Below are 18,737 nucleotides of genomic sequence, written 5' to 3' on the forward strand. Positions count from 1 at the left end.
CTGGCAGAGAGATGTTCACCTTCACAGACACAATCACTTTCATGTCATGAATCTACGGATCCAACCTGGCTCACTTTCAGATCTGAACAGCTGATTCCTCCTTTAATCGCTAGTTTGCACGCTTTGAAATGTAGTAACTTAAGCGAGATACTAAAGCCATCATTTTGCAACTCTGTAACGTTTTGAAGCAACTCATCTTCCAGCTCAGGAAACTTACCAGTTTTTGAGCGCCTGAATGCCGTACGTGTTCGGTTGGTGGTTTCTAGCGCAGCTTTCTTTTTACGCCAGTAGCGAGCATTAAACTCAGTCATACTGAATTCTCAACCACTCCCACACACAAATCACTTGAATTTGAAGGTTGGAGTGTGGGTGGCGTGCCTAGTAACCATGACAATGACTCGCTTTGAATTCAAACTGGCTAGTTACCCTCTGGAAAATTCCATGCCGCTCCCAGCTCGACTATAATCCAGTTTAAACCCAGCCATATAACTCCCTCGTTTCTCCATAACTTAAAGATCGACCTACACAAGAAAACTTAAGTGAGAAACAAGAATGAAATGCGAAGACGGAATACTGGTACTTGTCGACAATACAACAGATGGACAATACCTAATACCATGATGACTTGACTGCCTGGACAAGCATATTGACAAAGATGAAAGAGTGAGAGGGATGGCCAAGTGTGATTGACTGCCTAGGAATGCGACCCTCGAGCGGGGGTTTGTGAGTTAGGTATTTTTGTTACAATAACTAGCCTCAGCTGTTCTGCAGGTAGAATGAAATGCAGCTTCTTCTTGTACTGTCACATACAAAGTACCGTAACAACAACTGGTACAGTCTCAATATTTAATGTAGGCACATGCATGGAATACGCAAACATTTTTTTTGTGTATGCACCGTATGTCTTTATGACAATGTCAGAAATTAATGTGAGTTATGTGCGGGGATTTTTTCCCTGTAATTTCAAAGGTTAAAAATGGGGTGCAAGATATAGGTGGTGGTGCGTTATATGCGAGCAAATACGGGATTTACTTGTGCATTAGAATATATAATGAGGTAATGGTACAAGGTCAACCCAAAGAACATAAGAATTGGAAGTTCCAAACAAAATTTAAGTTTAAACTAAATAAAATTCAGGAAACTCAATTGTCAAAATTTGCCAGTGTTTCACCCTGCTGCAGCATGTACTCATCAGCTGGATACCACACCTCCCAAGACACTGGCCGGCTAGCACACTGGTAGTGACTCCACTACTACTACTACAACCGATACTAAAATGTTTTCATTCCTCCCCTGAGGTGGGGAGGCGGGCCTCTTAGATGTTAACGCTGTCTCTCAGGCCGGGAGATCTGTTATGGCGAAGGAGATGCACAGAAAGGTGAGGGGGTTGGCGGCCGTGGCCTGTACTAGGAACTGTCCAGGCATTCGTCTTAGTGCAGGAGAATGGAAAACCACAGAAAACCATTCTCAGAAGAGCCGACAGTTGGGGCCAGCTGTGAGGTCCAGCCCTGTCCCGTCTCCCGAATGCAGAGGTGTAGAGCCATGGTAGAGCAGTGGCCACCCCTCCTCTGTTCAGACGGCCGGTCGGAGTGCAGAGCTGTTGGACCACGGACCAGCCGTGGGCACTTGTGAGCCGAGACCCACTCTCCATCCACCGACTGACACCACTGCAAAGTATCCTGTGATAAGCACAATGCAGTGCCCGGTGTACTAGGTGAGAATTACATCTCCACTTGCTATATATGCCCTCTCGGGCTAGCATGACCAAAAATATGGCCTCCGATTGAGATAGCTAAATAAAATTCAGCTCATGCTGCATTGGGCCGAAACATGGGTAATTTTTTATGATTAAGTTTCCTGAATTTTATTTAGCTATCTCTATTGGAAGCCATATTTTTGGTTAAGTCTAAACTGTTTAGGATTTGCTGATTATCTTGCTCTGTTCTTCAACAATATTCAGGAAACTCGACACCAAATTAAATCTCTACAAAAAATAGCATGAAAAATAGGTCTTAGAACATCCTTTGAAAAAACTGAGATCATGTTTACTGATCCATCACTGGTAAATAAAATAATAACTGATGGACAAGAAATAAAAATTGTTGATAAATTTTTAAGTATTAGGAGAAATTATAACTTATAATCATAATGAGAAACCAACTTGACATAACAGAATAAATAAATTAAACCAAGCAAGTTATACTACCAAGACTGCATACAACAAAAAAGATTACTGCATATCAATAGCAGCAGAAAAGGCATTATAAAACAATTGCACAGTCTGAAATAACATGTGCTAGTGAAACCATTTTTAAAACTACTAATACAGCTGAAATAGACAAAATACCTAAGACAGAAAGAAGTATAATTAGAATATTCATAAATAAACAATATCAAGTTAATGGACAATGGAGAATAGCATTAAATAACACAGTTTATAAGGAAATTGAACCAATATTAAGCATGATTAGGAATAAAGTACATCGTTCTTTGGACATCTTATCAGAACACCTAACACCAGAACTAGCAGAAGAATAATTGAAAAATTATGGATCAGCAAAACCCAGATTAAATGGATTATGGAAATTGAGGATGATATTAAGGAACTCCAAATAAAGAACTAAAAAAGCACAGCGAGAGAGAGAGGAGGGGATTGGGGGGTTCTGCAGACCAAGATTAATAAAAGGTCTAATATAAGGGTGTTTTCAATTGAAGAAAGGGGGGTAACATCTCTTAGAATGAAGAAATATTTGGCTGATAGAAAAGCAAAAATATCTTCTGTATAATTGACTAGAGTGGCCCGATGTAAGCTACAAAATGTAAAATGAATAAAATGCATAGTTACAAAGATAGCCAATTATATTAATAATTAATAATAGTTTATTAATTGTAATACCATTTTACAAAACAATAGAGAAAAATAAACAAAACACACTAAAAAGAAAGTTCAGTGGAATATAAGTAGAAAAATATGTACAGACTAGCAATTACCCGCGGCTTCACTCATGTGGATTTTGTAATTTTATCAAAGTAATCATTCCCCGGCATTGTACTAAAACATTATCTGAAAATTCCTGAAGTATAATAACTCACCCAAAAAATTAGTTTCATTTACCCCAGAAATTCTTTGTAAACCATGTTTGTGGTACTGTATTAGCTTTTGGGGCTAAGACGTCCATGCGACATAGAACTGTACATGTGAGAAACAGTCTTCTCTCAAGTAAAAAATAATACATGTTTTTTTATTTTTAAATGAGATTCCAAATACCTATTCCCACATCTGTAACATCTTCAGTTACATAAGTATACATAAGTATCCCAATAAAAAGAATTCAACCCCTTGATCAGTCTTTCCCCCACCCCCACCCCCATCTAAGTGTATTTTCCAAAAACAAAAATGCATGTAAAAAGTTTCAAACAAATTTATTAAAAACCACCAATCCAATACTTTACAATCTTTAATTTTAAGATACAAATATTACATAGATGTTAAAATAAGACATGTTTCGCTTAAGCTTTGTAAGCATCTTCAGCCACACTTAATCTAAAGCTAAGTCAGGGCCCTGAACTGGGTTCCTCATTAAAGTATAATACATGCTTTAATACAAGATAAAACAGTCATAAAAATCTAGTCTGTGAAGAAAGCGATGCTTAAATGTAACTAAAATTCAATAATAAACTTGTCATAGTATTATATGTACATGGAATGAATATTAGTGTTTGTCTAAAAAAGTATAAGTTGGTTATTTGTAGAATGAGACATAGTCATAATGATGTGACATACAATTGGATTGTACAAATTATTTGATATTAATGAAGCGTGGATTAATTAAAATATCGAAAAACAAATCTTCGAACATTGTTGGATGAGAATCAGGTACGTAGAATTACAGTAGAGTTGTTGACTCCAAGTAGTTGCGTGATAAGGTCAAAAAGTGCTTGAAGCATCAGTATAGAAGTATTGTGTCTCCTTCTAGAATAATCTTTGTAATAGATTGTAGTCGTGAGCCGTCTAGCATAGATTCAACAAATAGGGTGTTCAATAAAGCCTTAGATGTGGGAGAATTCGCAATGCGGCACGTGTTGAAATATCTAGTGTTGACAGAGAGGCCTTGTTGGTTGTTTGAGACGATGGTTGGTTGTTTGAGACAACCAACAAGGCTAGTAACCTCTCTGTCAACACTAGGGTTTCCAACACGTGCCACATTGCAAATTCTCCCACATCTAAGGCTTTATTGAACACCCTATTTGTTGAATCTACACTAGACAGCTCACGACTGCAATCTATTACAAAGATTATCCTAGAAGGAGACACAACATTTCTATACTGATGCTTCAAGCACCTTTTGACCTTATCATGCAACCACTTGGACTCAACAACTCTACTGTAATTCTACGTACCTGATTCTCATGCAACAATGTTCGAAGATTTATTTTTTGAAATTTTAATTAATCCATGCTTCATTAATATCAAATAATTTGTACAATCCAATTGTATGTCAGATCATTATGACTATGTCTCATTCTACAAATAACCAACTTGTACTATTTTAGACAAATACTAGTATTCATTCCATGTACATTTAATACTATGACAAGTTTATTATTGAATTTTAGTTACATTTAAGCATCGCTTTCTCCACAGACTAAATTTTTATCACTGTTTTATCTTGTATTAAAGCACGTATTATACTTTAATGGGGACCCATTTCAGGGCCCTGACTTAGCTTTAGATTAAGTGTGGCTGAAGATGCTTACAAAGCTTAAGCGAAACATGTCTTATTTTAGCATCTATGTAATATTTGTATCTTAAAATTAAAGATTGTAAAGTATTGGATTGGTGGTTTTTAATAAATTTGTTTGAAACTTTTTACATTCTGTACTCCAATACACCCTCCTCTGCGAACCATGTGACCTTGCCGTGGTGGGGAGGCTTGCGTGTCCCAATGATGCAGATAGCCGAGCTGCAGGTGCAACCATATCGGATGGGTATCTGTTGAGAGACCAGACTAACGAATGGTCCATCAAAAGGGGGGTAGCAGCCTTTCGGTAGTTGCAAGGGCGGCAGTCTAGATGATTGACTGATACGGCCTTGTAATAATACTCAACATGGCTTAGCTGTGTTGATACTGCTACACGGCTGAAAGCAACGGGAAACTACAGCCGTAACTAACTCCCAAGGACATGCAGCTCTCTCTGTATGAATGATGTACTGATGATGGCTTCCTCCCGGTAAAATATTCCGGAGGTAAACTAGTCCCCCATTCGGATCTCCGGGTGGGGACGATACGAGAGGGGGCGATCATCAGGAAAATGGTACTGACATTCTGCGAGTCGGAGCGTGGAATGTTAGAAGTTTGAATTGTTGTGGTAGGTTAGAGAATCTGAAAAGGGAGATGGATAGGCTAAAGTTAGATGTAGTTGGTATAAGTGAAGTACGTTGGCAGGAAGAACAAGATTTTTGGTCAGGTGACTACCGAATTATCAACACAAAATCAAACAGGGGAAATGCATGAGTTGGTTTAATAATGAATAAGAAAATAGGGCAGCGGGTAAGCTACTACGACCAGCATAGTGAAAGAATTATTGTCGTCAAGATAGACACCAAACCAATGCCCACCACAATAGTGCAGGTCTATATGCCTACTAGTTCAGCGGATGATGAAGAAATCGAAAGAATATATGAGGAGATAGAAGTGCTGTTGTAATTCCACCTCATTATATAGTGCAGGATACGGTACGCTGCTCAATCAATCAATCAATCAATCAATCAATCAATCAATCAATCAATCAATCAATCAATCAATCAATCAATCAATCAATCAATCTTGATCTGCCCAGGTGGCATATTCCCTAACTGTTGTTTTCCTAGCCTTTTCTTAAATGATTTCACATTTTGCAGTTACTCACAATCTTGTAACATTTATTATTCTATACAGAATAACATCATCTGAAAAAAGCCTTATCTCTGATTCCACTTGTTTACTCATATCATTTATATATATATAAGAAAACATAAATGTCCAAAAATACTGCCTTGAGGAATTCCCCTCTTAATTATTACAGGGTCAGATAAAGCTTCGCCTACTCTAATTCTCTGAGATCTATTTTCTAGAAATAGAGCAACCCATTCAGTCACTCTTTTGTCTAGTTCAATTGCACTCATTTTTGCCAGTAGTCTCCCATGATCCACCCTATCAAATGCTTTAGACAGGTCAATCGTGATACAGTCCATTTGACCTCCTGAATCCAAGATATCTGCTATATCTTGCTGGAATTCTACAAGTTGAGCTTCAGTGGAATAACCTTTCCTAAAACTGAACTGCCTTCTATCGAACCAGTTATTAATTTCACAAACATGTCTAATATAATCAGAAAGAATGCCATCCCAAAGCTTACATGCAATGCATGTCAAACTTACTGGCCTGTAATTTTCAGCTTTATGTCTATCACCTTTTCCTTTATATACAGGGGCTACTATAGCAACTCTCCATTAATTTGGTATACTCCTTCAACCAAACAATAATCAAATAAGTACTTCAGATATGGTACTATATCCCAACCCATTGTCTTTATCCCCAGAAATCTTATCAATTCCAGCTGCTTTTCTAGTTTTCAACTTTTGTATCTTATTGTAAATGTCATTGTTATCATATGTAAATTTTAATACTTCTTTAGCATTAGTCACCTCCTCTATCTGGACATTATCCTTGTAACCAACAATCTTTACATACTGCTGGCTGAATACTTCTGGCTTTAGAATATCCTCACATACACTCTCCCCTTGTTCATTAATTATTCCTGGAATGTCCTTCTTGGAACCTGTTTCTGCCTTAAAATACCTATACATACCCTTCCATTTTTCACTAAAATTTGTATGACTGCCAATTATGCTTGCCATCATGTTATCCTTAGCTGCCTTCGTTGTTAGATTCAATTTCCTAGTAAGTTCCTTCAATTTCTGCTTACTTCCACAGCCATTTCTTACTTTATTTCTTTCCAGTCTGCACCTTGTTCTTGGTTTCTTTATTTCTCTATTAGAATAATAATGTGGGTCTTTACCATTCCTTACCACCTTTAAAGTTAGAAAACCTATTTTTGCATTCCTCAACGATTTCTTTAAACCCATCCCAGAGTCTGTTTACATTTTTATTTACCGTTTTCCACCGATCATAGTTACTTTTTAGAAACTGCCTCATGCCTGCTTTATTAGCCATGTAGTACTGCCTAATAGTCCTACTTTTAAAAAGTTCCTTTCTATCACATTTATTTTTAACTACCACAAAAATAGCTTCATGATCACTAATACCATCTATTACTTTGGTTTCTCTATAGAGCTCATCTGGTTTTACCAGCACCACATCCAGGATATTTTTCCCTCTAGTTGGTTAAATCACTTTCTGAATAAGCTGTTCTTCCAATATTAACTCATTTTTCATTTGTTGGTCATGCTTCCTGTCGTTCACATAACCTTTCCAATTGACATCTGGTAAATTCTCTGGTCAATTCTCCCGCTACAATCACATTCCTTTTCATGTCGTTTCCCACATAGATGATTATCTTATCAAATAATTCTAAATCCATGTCAGTGCTACCCTTTCCCTGTCTGAACACTCCAAAGATATCAAGTTGCCTATTATCTTTAGAAATGAGCCTTACACCTAGAATTTCATGTCCGTCATCTTTTTCATAGCTTACAAATTCTTCTTTCACCAGAATAAATACTCCCCTTCCCACCATTCCTATCCTATCTCTACGATTCACACTCCAGTTCCATGAGAAAATTTCTGCATCATTTCTCAGCCATGATTCAACTCCTATTACAATATCTGGTAAATATATATCTATTAAATTACTTAATTCTATTCCTTTCTTTAAAATACTTTTACAGTTCAACACTAACATTTTTATGTCATCCATACTTGATTTCCAGTTCCCTGTTCCCTTATCACCACTCCTTAGGCCACCCCGTTTCTCTGAATGTACGTCCCTAGTAACCTTCCAGACAAATTTTCTAACTTATATACCACTGCGGTTTAAGTGAAGGCCATCTGAGTGCGGATCCCTATCTCCTACCCACCCGTTAGGATCTAGAAATTTCACTCCGAGTTTCTCACATACCCACTCCATAGTCTAATTTAAATCCCCAATCACCCTCCAGTCAGTATCCCTCCTACACAGTATTCCATTGATAATCATCTCCGCTTCCTTAAACTACACTCGTGCTGCATTTACCAGATCCCACACATCTCCAACTATATTGGTACTTATATCAGCTTGCCTTACGTTGTTGGTACCAACGTGAAACATTACCACCTTCTCCTTCCCCTCCTCTTTCTCTTCTACTTTCCTCAACATCTGCCTCAACCTAATTTTTGGATAACACTCTACCCTGTTTCCTTTTCCTCCACACACTTTCCCCACATGTCTAACGATGGAATCCCCCATGACCAGAGCCTCAACCCTACCCACCTCATTTGATCCCCTCTCCTCCTGGTCAGCACTATCTTTCCTGATAAGTACAGAAGCTGCTTTCTCCTCCCTTTTCTCCTTCCCATGACTCTGTTCCACCTGTCTTTTCCTATCCTCTACTCTATATTTCCCTTTCCTACCTTTTCTCTTCCTCCTACTTCCACACATCTCAGCAACAGTTCCCTGTTCCTCATATTCCTTCTGTTGTTCTACCTGGAGTGACTCATACTGCTTTCTGACAGACACCTGTCCTGAATTCTGATCCTGAATAGAGCCCTTAGCCTGCAATCTCCTTCCCTTTAGAACATTAGACCACCTGTCTTCTACAACTCCCCCCTTTCCTTCCCCTCCCTCTTGTGCATCTACTGTAACCTGTATATTGTTTGAGGGAGGCCTATCTTCCTTCCTATCTTCTGTGAGAATCCTAATTATCTCCCTCAAACTCTCCAACGCCTCTCTCATACCCCCGGTTGCTATTGGCTTTTCTTCAGCCAATGGTTGAAGTGTTAGGGAGCCCGGTGTAGATTGACCTGCCTTTTCGGAGACAGGCAGCTGATCACCCATTGCTTTCTTCTGGTCTGCCGCAGCTATCGTGTCCTTCAGGATTTAATGGTTTCAAGACTGGAAACCAGGCTTTGTTTACCCGTTCAGATTCCTCCTTACGGTTAAAGCTGTTGGTGTGCTTCAAGATTTCAATGGCTTCCCTCTGTAGCCGGGCGTGATAAGACACAGTAGTTGACAGTACTTCGGTGTCGCTGTACTGTATGTCATGGCCTGCTAGCAGCGAGTGTTCAGCGACTGATGATCTATCTGTCTGTCCCAGCCGGCTCTGTCTGTTATGCTCCTTCAATTGCGTGGCGATGCTGTGTTTGGTAGTGCCTATGTATATCTGGTCGCAGCTGCATGGGATCTTGTAGACACCTGCTGTGTTTGGCAGACCTAAGCAGTTCCTGGATTTTCTTCGTCGGCCTGTATATGTTTTTAACCCCATGGGACTCCAGTAGCCTCCCTATTCTGTCAGTTATTTTCTCAATATACGGCAGAAAGACTTTAGCTGCCGGCTGCTCCTCTTCTTTCTTCTTGGTTGTTGGACGTCTGGGATGGAGTGCTAGCTGGATATCTTTATAGCTGTACCCGTTAGTGAGTAGGGCCCTATTGAGGTGGCTGAGTTCCTCATTTAAGTGCTGAGGTTGACAAATTCTCTTAGCATGGTTGGATAGCGTCTTAATCATTCCGCATTTTTGTCGTAGGTGGTGGTTGGATGTCTTCTGAAGATAGCGGCCTGTGTGGATCGACTTGCAGTATACTGTGTGTCCCAAGTTTAAATCAGCAGTCTTCATTACCAGAACATCGAGGAAAGGGAGCTTTCCCTCGTTTTCTGTCTCCATAGTGAACTGAATATTGGTGTTAATACAATTCAGATGCTATAGAAACAGCTTATAAACATATCAACTTAGTGGTTCGTGCAGTGTGCTGTGCTCCATAGGTTGGTGTTAGGACCTCTTCTTTTTTCTATTTACATTAATGATGTCTCCCGAATTCTAACACACTGCAAATACCATATTTATGCTGATGATGTACAAATTTACCTCCATACATCTCCAGACCTAATATTTTCAGCCAAAGACAAAATCAATCAGGATCTAACATCGTTTTCTTCTTGGTCTTTGAGATATGTTCTTATGTTAAACCCAGCCAAAACACAAGCCATCATTCTTCGACACTGAAAACTACTTGCAAAGGTCAATCGACCAGGGATTCCATCTATAAGGTTATGTAATACTAATGTACAACTCATGTTATCAGTAGAAGTCCTAGACATTACTTTCAATGATGACATGTCATGGAAAATGCATATTACGAACATCACGCAGAAAAAATTCTCTACCTTGCATGCTGGGTGGGTATAAATACTTATTTCCTAACAAAAAAAAAAAATGCTGGTAGAACTTCTGGTTTTCCCTCATTTCGTCTATTGTGACACGATTTATAGAGACGCTCCGTGCAGGTTATTATGCATATTACAATATGGTCAAAATGCTTGTGTGATATATGTCTGTAACCTTAGGTACTATGACCATATAACTCCTTCATATAACCACCTATCTTGACCCCGACTAGAAATCCGTCACACTGTGCACACCCTAAGCCATCTCCATAAAATCCTTCATTCTTCACAGCCATTTTAGCTTACTTCATATTTCAAATACCTCTCTTCTTATCACAGTCTTAACACCAGATCTACTAATAATTCCATCCTTGCTTTACCTACCCATAGAGCTGCCATCTACGATAAATCATTCACAGTAATTGCCTGCCGTGAGTGAAACCTCCTTTCCAACAGTATCAGAGGGTTAAGTGCTATTCACACTTTTAAGGAATCACTTTGGAGACATTTTATGCACCAGTAAGGATCATCTGTAAATCTGATGCTGCTACTTACAATCATTCTGTTGTCATGGATGTCCTGGTAGAAGTGTATAACCCCCCCCTCTCCAACAAACCTGGGTACTGTTTGTCGTCTGTACATTCTTTTTGGACCCGCACTTTTAATTCCCAATCACCGCTACTGCACGCAACGGTTGTGGCGACAACTGTTTTGCCCAGCACTAGTTTGTAATTGTAGCATTTTAAACTGCAAAATTGTGATGTCATAGTAGCTGGGAATTATTTACATACATCGTGAAGACGGAGCAGCCCTGTGTGGACACAGTAGTGGCAATTGGGGATTAAAAGTGCGGGGGGGGAGGCAACAAAGGGTATCCGGGTTTGTGAGGTATAGCGGGGCAGTGTGTGTGTGTGGGGGGGGGGGGAGGGGTTATATACATCAAAACTGAAGAAACAAGGTACAAAATGGTAAGTTTTTTGATGCTCTCCCTGTGAATTTCAACAGAGAGGTAAAGGTTGAGGGTTTACCAATTTAAGTACAGTAATACCGGTAATGTTATTTTAAGATTTTGGTTCAATATTACACAACAAAACTTTCACCAAAGGAACAATATTATGCATTTATTACAATTAAATAGAAGTACAATGTGATTATACAATTAAAATAATTGAGTATTTGACTAAACACTAAGAACAGACACTAAAGAGAATGCCAGACTGATGAATGAGCATGGCAAGTGGGTGAATCATACCAGTGTCCATGACCATGACAAATATAAATACTGTTTATACCCCTGCTACCCTTCCTCTCAGCACATGCAGTCTCCACTACTTGCTGTGGCGCTGACAAATCGATTAGCCAGAACGAACGACATTTTGTGCGTATTTCCGCTAATAATTTTGTTAATAATTAAAGAAAATAAAGAAAAGAATTAGCTGATAAGACAACATAGCTTGTACAATATTTTAAAATAATTCCTAGAATTCCTCGCCCCCCCCCCCTAATCGCCGCTACTGTGTGGACCGAGTAGAAGGGGGGTCTTTGAGAGAAGGTTCTTTCTGTGGCTAGATATGCTAGATATATTTTAATAAAAAGAGAGAGTCACTACGATAATATTGTAGTTGGTCTTGGATCAAGCCAATGTGATACATAATCTTGACTACTATTCAAATAACCCGGTTCTTAGGTAAGACCTGAGCATTCGCAGATCGCGCTGACGTATACGATAATATTCTTTGCATAAAACATCAGTATCTGCTAAATTTGTTTTAAATACTGTGTAAGTAGACAGTTCTTGGTTTTTACTTCTGCAGTCCGTACTACAGCCAAAGACGATATTTTTCAATACGTCTTTGCTACAAGATGGAATTTATTTGTGGGTCAGAATTAGCTTCTTGTCCCATAATCGTGCCTGTGTACTAGGTTGTTTATTCCATGCCGGTTTGATGCCTTGGTTTACGGATACGGTTGTTTAACATTAGCCAAAACAAAACCTTGCACAATACCGGAAGAAGGAAGGCACCGAGAATAGCAGTCGAATCGAGTCGAACAGCTGTGAGTAGATTTGTAAACATGACGTAAAGTTGACAGCGGCGAAAACCAACACAACTGTGCGATATGATGTTTCACAATGTTTTGTTGAAATTAAGCTATACGAATTGTGGAAGGGTCCCCGAATGAAATAAATTTGGATATTCATCTTTTGTTTCTCAGAACATTCTGTGAACACACTGTTATCGGTTGAAGGCCGTATTCCTCTTTCTAAATTTGTAGCTTTCTTGATGAGAATTTTTTTTCAATTGATTGATTGTACCATTCGCCAGCTGTCACTCGCTTGTCAAAACAGAACCTGCTCTTGGTAAATGTAGTCGGACGCTTGACCCAGACCTTGACTTTATTGTTCTCTAACATGATCTTGAAATAGACACTGGCGGTGCTAATTCAGTAGCCGTATACGCTTTGTTGGGGATGTTTGGCCAACATTCAAGACTATTCAATGTTTGCATTGCCTAAGACACAGACGTCTGGCCTCAGCTTAAAGAAGAAACATCAAAATCGTAGCTATTTCATACATTTCTTTTTCTTTACAGGCAACACAAGAATTCATCTTGACGTTTGTCTTGAAGATGGGTTTGCAAGAAATCGTGTCTTGGTAAGGAAAACTTTTGGGACATTTCAGATTTGAAATTCATAAGCCTATGTCATGATGATTTATTGATTTTAAAATGACACTAATTTTTACTTGTTTCTTTTGACAAATTTGAAATGCACCTCATTTTGGCTTTCTAGTTTGTGAGGTTTTTTGGGTAATATTCTAATCTTTTTCTCTTGAAATATCGTAAATTCTGTGCATTTTAATAAATTAAATTCATAGGCTGTTTGATTTGTTTGTGTACACTTGGAATGAATTACTGTTAACTATTCCTCATTAATTGAATGTGGCAGGTATCAAAAGAAGATAGGAACATATGACAAGCAGCAATGGGAGAGGACTATTGAGCAGCGAATTCTTCATGGGCTCACTCATGTTCCCAAGAAAACTGCCAAACTTAAAACAGAGCTCATTGACGTTGATTTGGTGAGAGGTGAGTAACATAAATACATTTTTTGAGTTGATAGATTGTATTTAAAAAGTACTCTTTAATTGACAATTATTGTTGTCGTCTTCGTAATGTTTGCTGAAAGGCGGTTGTTGAAGGTAGAAGGATTTTATTTCTGATCTCTTGTATTAGTTTTTTTTTTTTTTCTTGTTAGTATGTATACAAGTCTCGATCGGGTGAAGAGAGATCAAAATCATTGTGTGACTATGCTAAACAAACATAATGCATAATGTGTGCATTTCTTTAGTATTATTGACAATTATGTAGTTGCAGCTTGCTTGCATATAGTACGTGAACCTTTTCTTGATCCCAAGTTCCCATTCAGCACTATGGAGCTCAGGGATCAAGAAAAAAGGTTTGCGTACCATACTATACTTTTTTCTGCACTTGTATGAGTCTGTTAACTGTTTCTACACCATATAGTTGTATTATTAATTCTGCCACAGAATTAGGATATTCTTGTTCTGTAATGAGTTTTGACAGACCTGAGCTTACAAAGTTAAATGTATTTCTAGAAGTACCAGTTGGCTACTTTAAAGAATGGAACTGTAAAAGATAATTTCAATGTAACAACTACATAGCATATAGGCTACATAACCTGATTATTAAATTTCTTAGTCTGTAAAGGTTCATATTTATGATTCACTATAATGTTCATATAAATCATCCTTGTACATTATCAAATTTGGTAATAAATATATATATATATATATATATATATATATATATATGTTGAAGACAGGTGGAGGAAGATGGGACTATATAAAGGATAGATGTAAAAACAGCATTCATGTCATATGTAGAACATCAAAAGGCATACAGAATGAACACCATGACAGGTCAGTGGTGAAAGAGGGAGAAATAAAAAGGAAATGTGAAGGGACAAGGACTATCTGCACGTCTTCATATACTGCTGTCTTCAAATAGATTGGCTTTTTCCTCATCAATCCCAATTCTTCTATTTGCATTTCTTCTCAGCCCCTGATGAGCTCCTTTCTGCTTCCCAGCTTCTTTAGGAGGGTAGACATCAACAGGCAATGAGGTGCCTTCTTGACAGATGTGGAAAGTTGTAGGATGAAAAATATTTGGGTAAGTACAGGAAAAGGGAAGATACAAAATTACAGAGATGAATACAGGTGGTAAAAGACTAGGAACACAAACACAAAAGGAGCCCGTTGGGTCAAAATAAGTAATGGAAAGGAACAAACAAGCCATATAGGCTATAGAAGGCAACATTGAAGGAATGCGTAATATGATAAATACAATGACTGGCCCGTGTGTAAAGAGGGAGAAATAGAAAGAAAACCCATAAGGACATGGATAATCTTCATATATATTCATTAATCAGGCATCATTGATCTGCGTTTAGGGCTGTCACCCAGGTGGCAGTTTCTCCATCAGTTGTTTTCTTAAATGATTTCAAAAATCTTGGAAATTTATCAAACATTTCCTTTGATACATTATTCCATTTCCTAATTCCTCTTCCTATAAATTAATATTTGCCCCAGTTTGTGTCCCCTTGAATCTCTTGAACTCCTTTTTCTTTTTTGTGATATCTGAAGCTATCTCTTTTCACTTTTGACTTGATTTATAAATTCACTTTTGACTTGATTTATAACTGCTAGGTTCTTCAGTCTGTCAAAGTTAATTTTAAATTAAAAAATTTATAAACTACCTGAAAAAGATAGTTGAATTCCAGCATTATCTTCATCTTTCCTACCTGTAAAAGCTCCACTCAAGCTTATTCGTCTACTTATAGTACGCACACTTTTTAGTGATAGATTTTTGTACTTGGTTGAGGAGTAAGAAGGGAGCACTGCCTGTTCCGGTAGTACTGCCAACGGAATGAAAATTAAATCTGAATTGAATCGATAATATGATCGATCAATATGAATTTTCTAAACCTTTATTATCTTACGCCAACAACTGTGTCACACATACAATATATAATACTATATAACATTTCCCAATGCGAAACGTGTTCCTAGCAGGTATTCTATAGTTTGGCTTTGCTGTGTAAACAACAACAGTACGAGTACTTAAAGTGTACGCCAGATGTCGCACAGCGATGATGAGCGATTCTTAGTTTGTGTTTCAAAGGTTGCCAACCCGAATCTCGAAGATAACCGAAGTTGACCGATTCAGCACTAGGGTGTAAATCTATCGCTAAAAATTGCGCAGATAATATGTCGTTCTGCACCATTTCTCCACTGACAGCTGACAGCTGCTTAGTCGAGCAGCCCATCTCCTTACTCCCAAGTCTTTTCAGCCCGAAGTTTGCAACATTTTCATAACAGTACTCTTTTTGTCAGAAATCACTCGGAACAAATTTTTGCTGCTTTCCTTTGGATTGTTTCCAGTTCTTGTATCAAGTAATCCTAGTGTGAGGTCGCATACTTTTCAGATCATCTACAAATAAATTGGCTCTCCCCTCATCAATCCCAACTAAAGACCATTCACAAAATCTTTGAAGTGGCAGTGAAAAAACTGGTGTCATAGATTGCTGGTCTAGTGAGTAGTCTTTACAAAAGGAATAGAGTGAGAGATGGAGTATAATACATTGACACTACACATTTGGCTGTTGGTCTTGAAGTAGAGAACATGTCAAAATGGGAAAATATTGGCTAAATATTATACATTTTCCAGTAAAACCTCTGTCAAAAATTCCCTAGAATTCAGTAACATCACAAATAAACTCAAATTTAATCCAGATCACACTATGCACTCATTCAATATTACGAATATGTACACCAACATTCCCATAGCTGAAACCATTAACCTAGTTAAAGACAACCTAAACAAACATAACCTTTTAAGTAAACTTGAAATAGAAGAATTTTTATAGATTCTGAAGTTTGTTCTCAGTAATAATAATTTTACATTTAATAACACAATTTATCTGCAGAAAGGACTCCATATGGGATCCCCTATTTCTGGAATTTTGGCAGAAATTTATATAGACAATCTGGGTAAAACCAAGATACTCAATAATTTACCAGGTATATTTCATTGGTCAAGATACGTAGATGACATTTTCACCATTATTGATCACTTATCACTGACAGTACAATGCGCCTTAATAAGCTAAATAGTTAGACCCCTACATGAAATTCACAGTTGAATCTGAAACAGATATATCTTTAAGTTTCCTAGATCTTAAAATGAGGAGAAGTGACAACCATTTAAAATTTGAAATCTTCAGAAAACCCACCCAGGCAGCCAACATGACAGTCAAGATTCAATACATCCTGGCTCCCACAAAAAGGTCTCTTTATATAGCATGATATATAGAGCCTTGAACATTCCCATGTCCAAGAAAGCTTATAAGAAAGAAATTAACACCATCCACACTTTAGCACACCTTAATGTGTTTAACAGCAATTACGTTGACAGAATTCTCAATAAGATAAAAAATAAACCCACTACCACACTTAAAAAACAAGAGAACGAGAATACTGATTCTGTTGCCTTCACTTTCAACAGCAGTAACTTATACCGAATCTAAAAAAAAAAAAAAAAAAAAAAAAAAAAAAAACAAACACCTCACTGTTGCCTTTAGAACTAACAACACTACTAAACTTTTTATAACACAAACACACTTAACAAATCCAACAAACAATTGCAAGTTGACGTGTAACCAGTGCAGTGCCAGCTATATCGGATAAACTGGGGGAAACTTTAATATCTCCTACAAAGAACACCTTAATGCAGTTAAATACAAAAGATTTTCCGCTATGAGTGAACATATGAAAGATCACAATAACTCATTCTCCACCATAAATAAAGATCTTCCTATCCTACATATAACCGAACAGGGAACATTATTGAACATTTTAGAAAATATTTATATAAATCTCGATCAAAAATCAAATCCCGTCTATAATCTTAACGAAATCCAAGAAAAACGAACATCAAGGTTGACACAATAATTGAGAAAGATCTAAAGCAAAGTTCAATAAATCTGTCACAACACACATTTCTTGTCCATCCTCCCACACTTCTACTCATTCTCCCTCCCCTCACCCGTTGTTTCTCTCACCCAACGCATCATCGGAACGGTCGCCAGTCAGTGTGGAGGTCAACACCATCCCAACCTGATCCATACAAGCATAGGGCTGGAGGAAAGAGGACGTGAGTAATATTTCGCGACTCTTCATATTATCTTTTACTTCTACCTCATTTTTCGTATTCATACTCAACTTTTTGTTTCCACTTTCAGATCCTGGCTATACTTGTTTTCTCCGTTATGCAATATAACAGATTTTTCAAAAACTTCACTCCATTTCCAGAAACATGACAAATTAGAACATCTGTCTTCACAATTCTTTAAGTATTTCTTCCAGCCAACCAGTATTGTATTAAATACGGTTGGACCCACAATTACAACTTAATTAGTCCAGGTTTGAATCCATGTACATTTTTAACAGTTTTCCGTTGTATTTGTTGAGTATATTTTTAATATTAAAGCCATGTACATTTTAACATAAACTCCCATTGTATTTGTTGATTGTATTTTATTTCAGATTTTTTATAATCACTGTTTTTGTCATTTCTTTCTTCTTCATGTTATTTTAGTTGATGATGAACTCTAGGCTAGGTCGAAACATGTCCGAGGTTGTTGTATTATAACAACTATGTCATCTTTTAAACAGACCGTTTATTAAACGGCAGAAGTGTATTGAATAGGTGAACTTTGTATAATTAAATTCTTTTAAAATTTCATCTTAGATAAAATGAAATGCGTTTCATACTGAAAACAAAAAGCTCCATAGGCCTACTAATATTTGAAAATAACGTTAGCCTAAGAGAAGTCAGGTGCATCACATCAGAGTTTTGGTCTGTGTTACGCCAATCTGTGTTAAGCATGAAATGGTATATGCGACTCACAGTGTGTTCTTAACTCACTGACTTCCTTCTGGTGACTATGTGGGGGAATGTAAAAGGAGCGTGCACTGCCTCGTTCCACCCTCTCCCAAATAATGTAATGCATGACCATACTTAACCCCTTAACTGGGTACTAAATTCTCCACATGCGTAACCTGCCGTGGGTACTTTTTCCCCACTTTGTGATATTTAAATATTTCCGTCATAAATGTGTACGCAATTAGTTTAATCTAATACGATAGTAATTATTATTTTTCAATAATGTGATACTAACATTATGTACATTATTTACATCGTTATGAATCCAAATGTGTTACTAACATTATTTACATTATTCTGATTCAGGATGATTATAGGTTTTGTAGATTGTTATCTGTGTGATATAGGCAGAA

The 18,737-nt window shown here is 37.5% G+C and overlaps 1 protein-coding gene across 2 annotated transcripts in view; it reads left to right on the forward strand.

The window, feature by feature from the left end:
• Nucleotides 1-12,831: 12,831 nt before the first annotated feature.
• Nucleotides 12,832-18,737, forward strand: part of phtf (putative homeodomain transcription factor) — a 203,857-nt gene continuing 197,951 nt past the window's right edge. For both annotated transcript variants that reach the window (XM_067138331.2, XM_067138332.2), the window contains exons 1-2: nt 12,832-13,013; nt 13,307-13,446. In XM_067138331.2, the coding sequence (XP_066994432.1) occupies nt 12,988-13,013; nt 13,307-13,446 (166 nt within the window). In that variant the 5' untranslated portion in view covers nt 12,832-12,987. The remainder of the gene's footprint in view (nt 13,014-13,306; nt 13,447-18,737) is intronic.

This window comes from Anabrus simplex, chromosome 1, assembly GCF_040414725.1.
Source record: "Anabrus simplex isolate iqAnaSimp1 chromosome 1, ASM4041472v1, whole genome shotgun sequence".
NCBI lineage: Eukaryota > Metazoa > Arthropoda > Insecta > Orthoptera > Tettigoniidae > Anabrus > Anabrus simplex.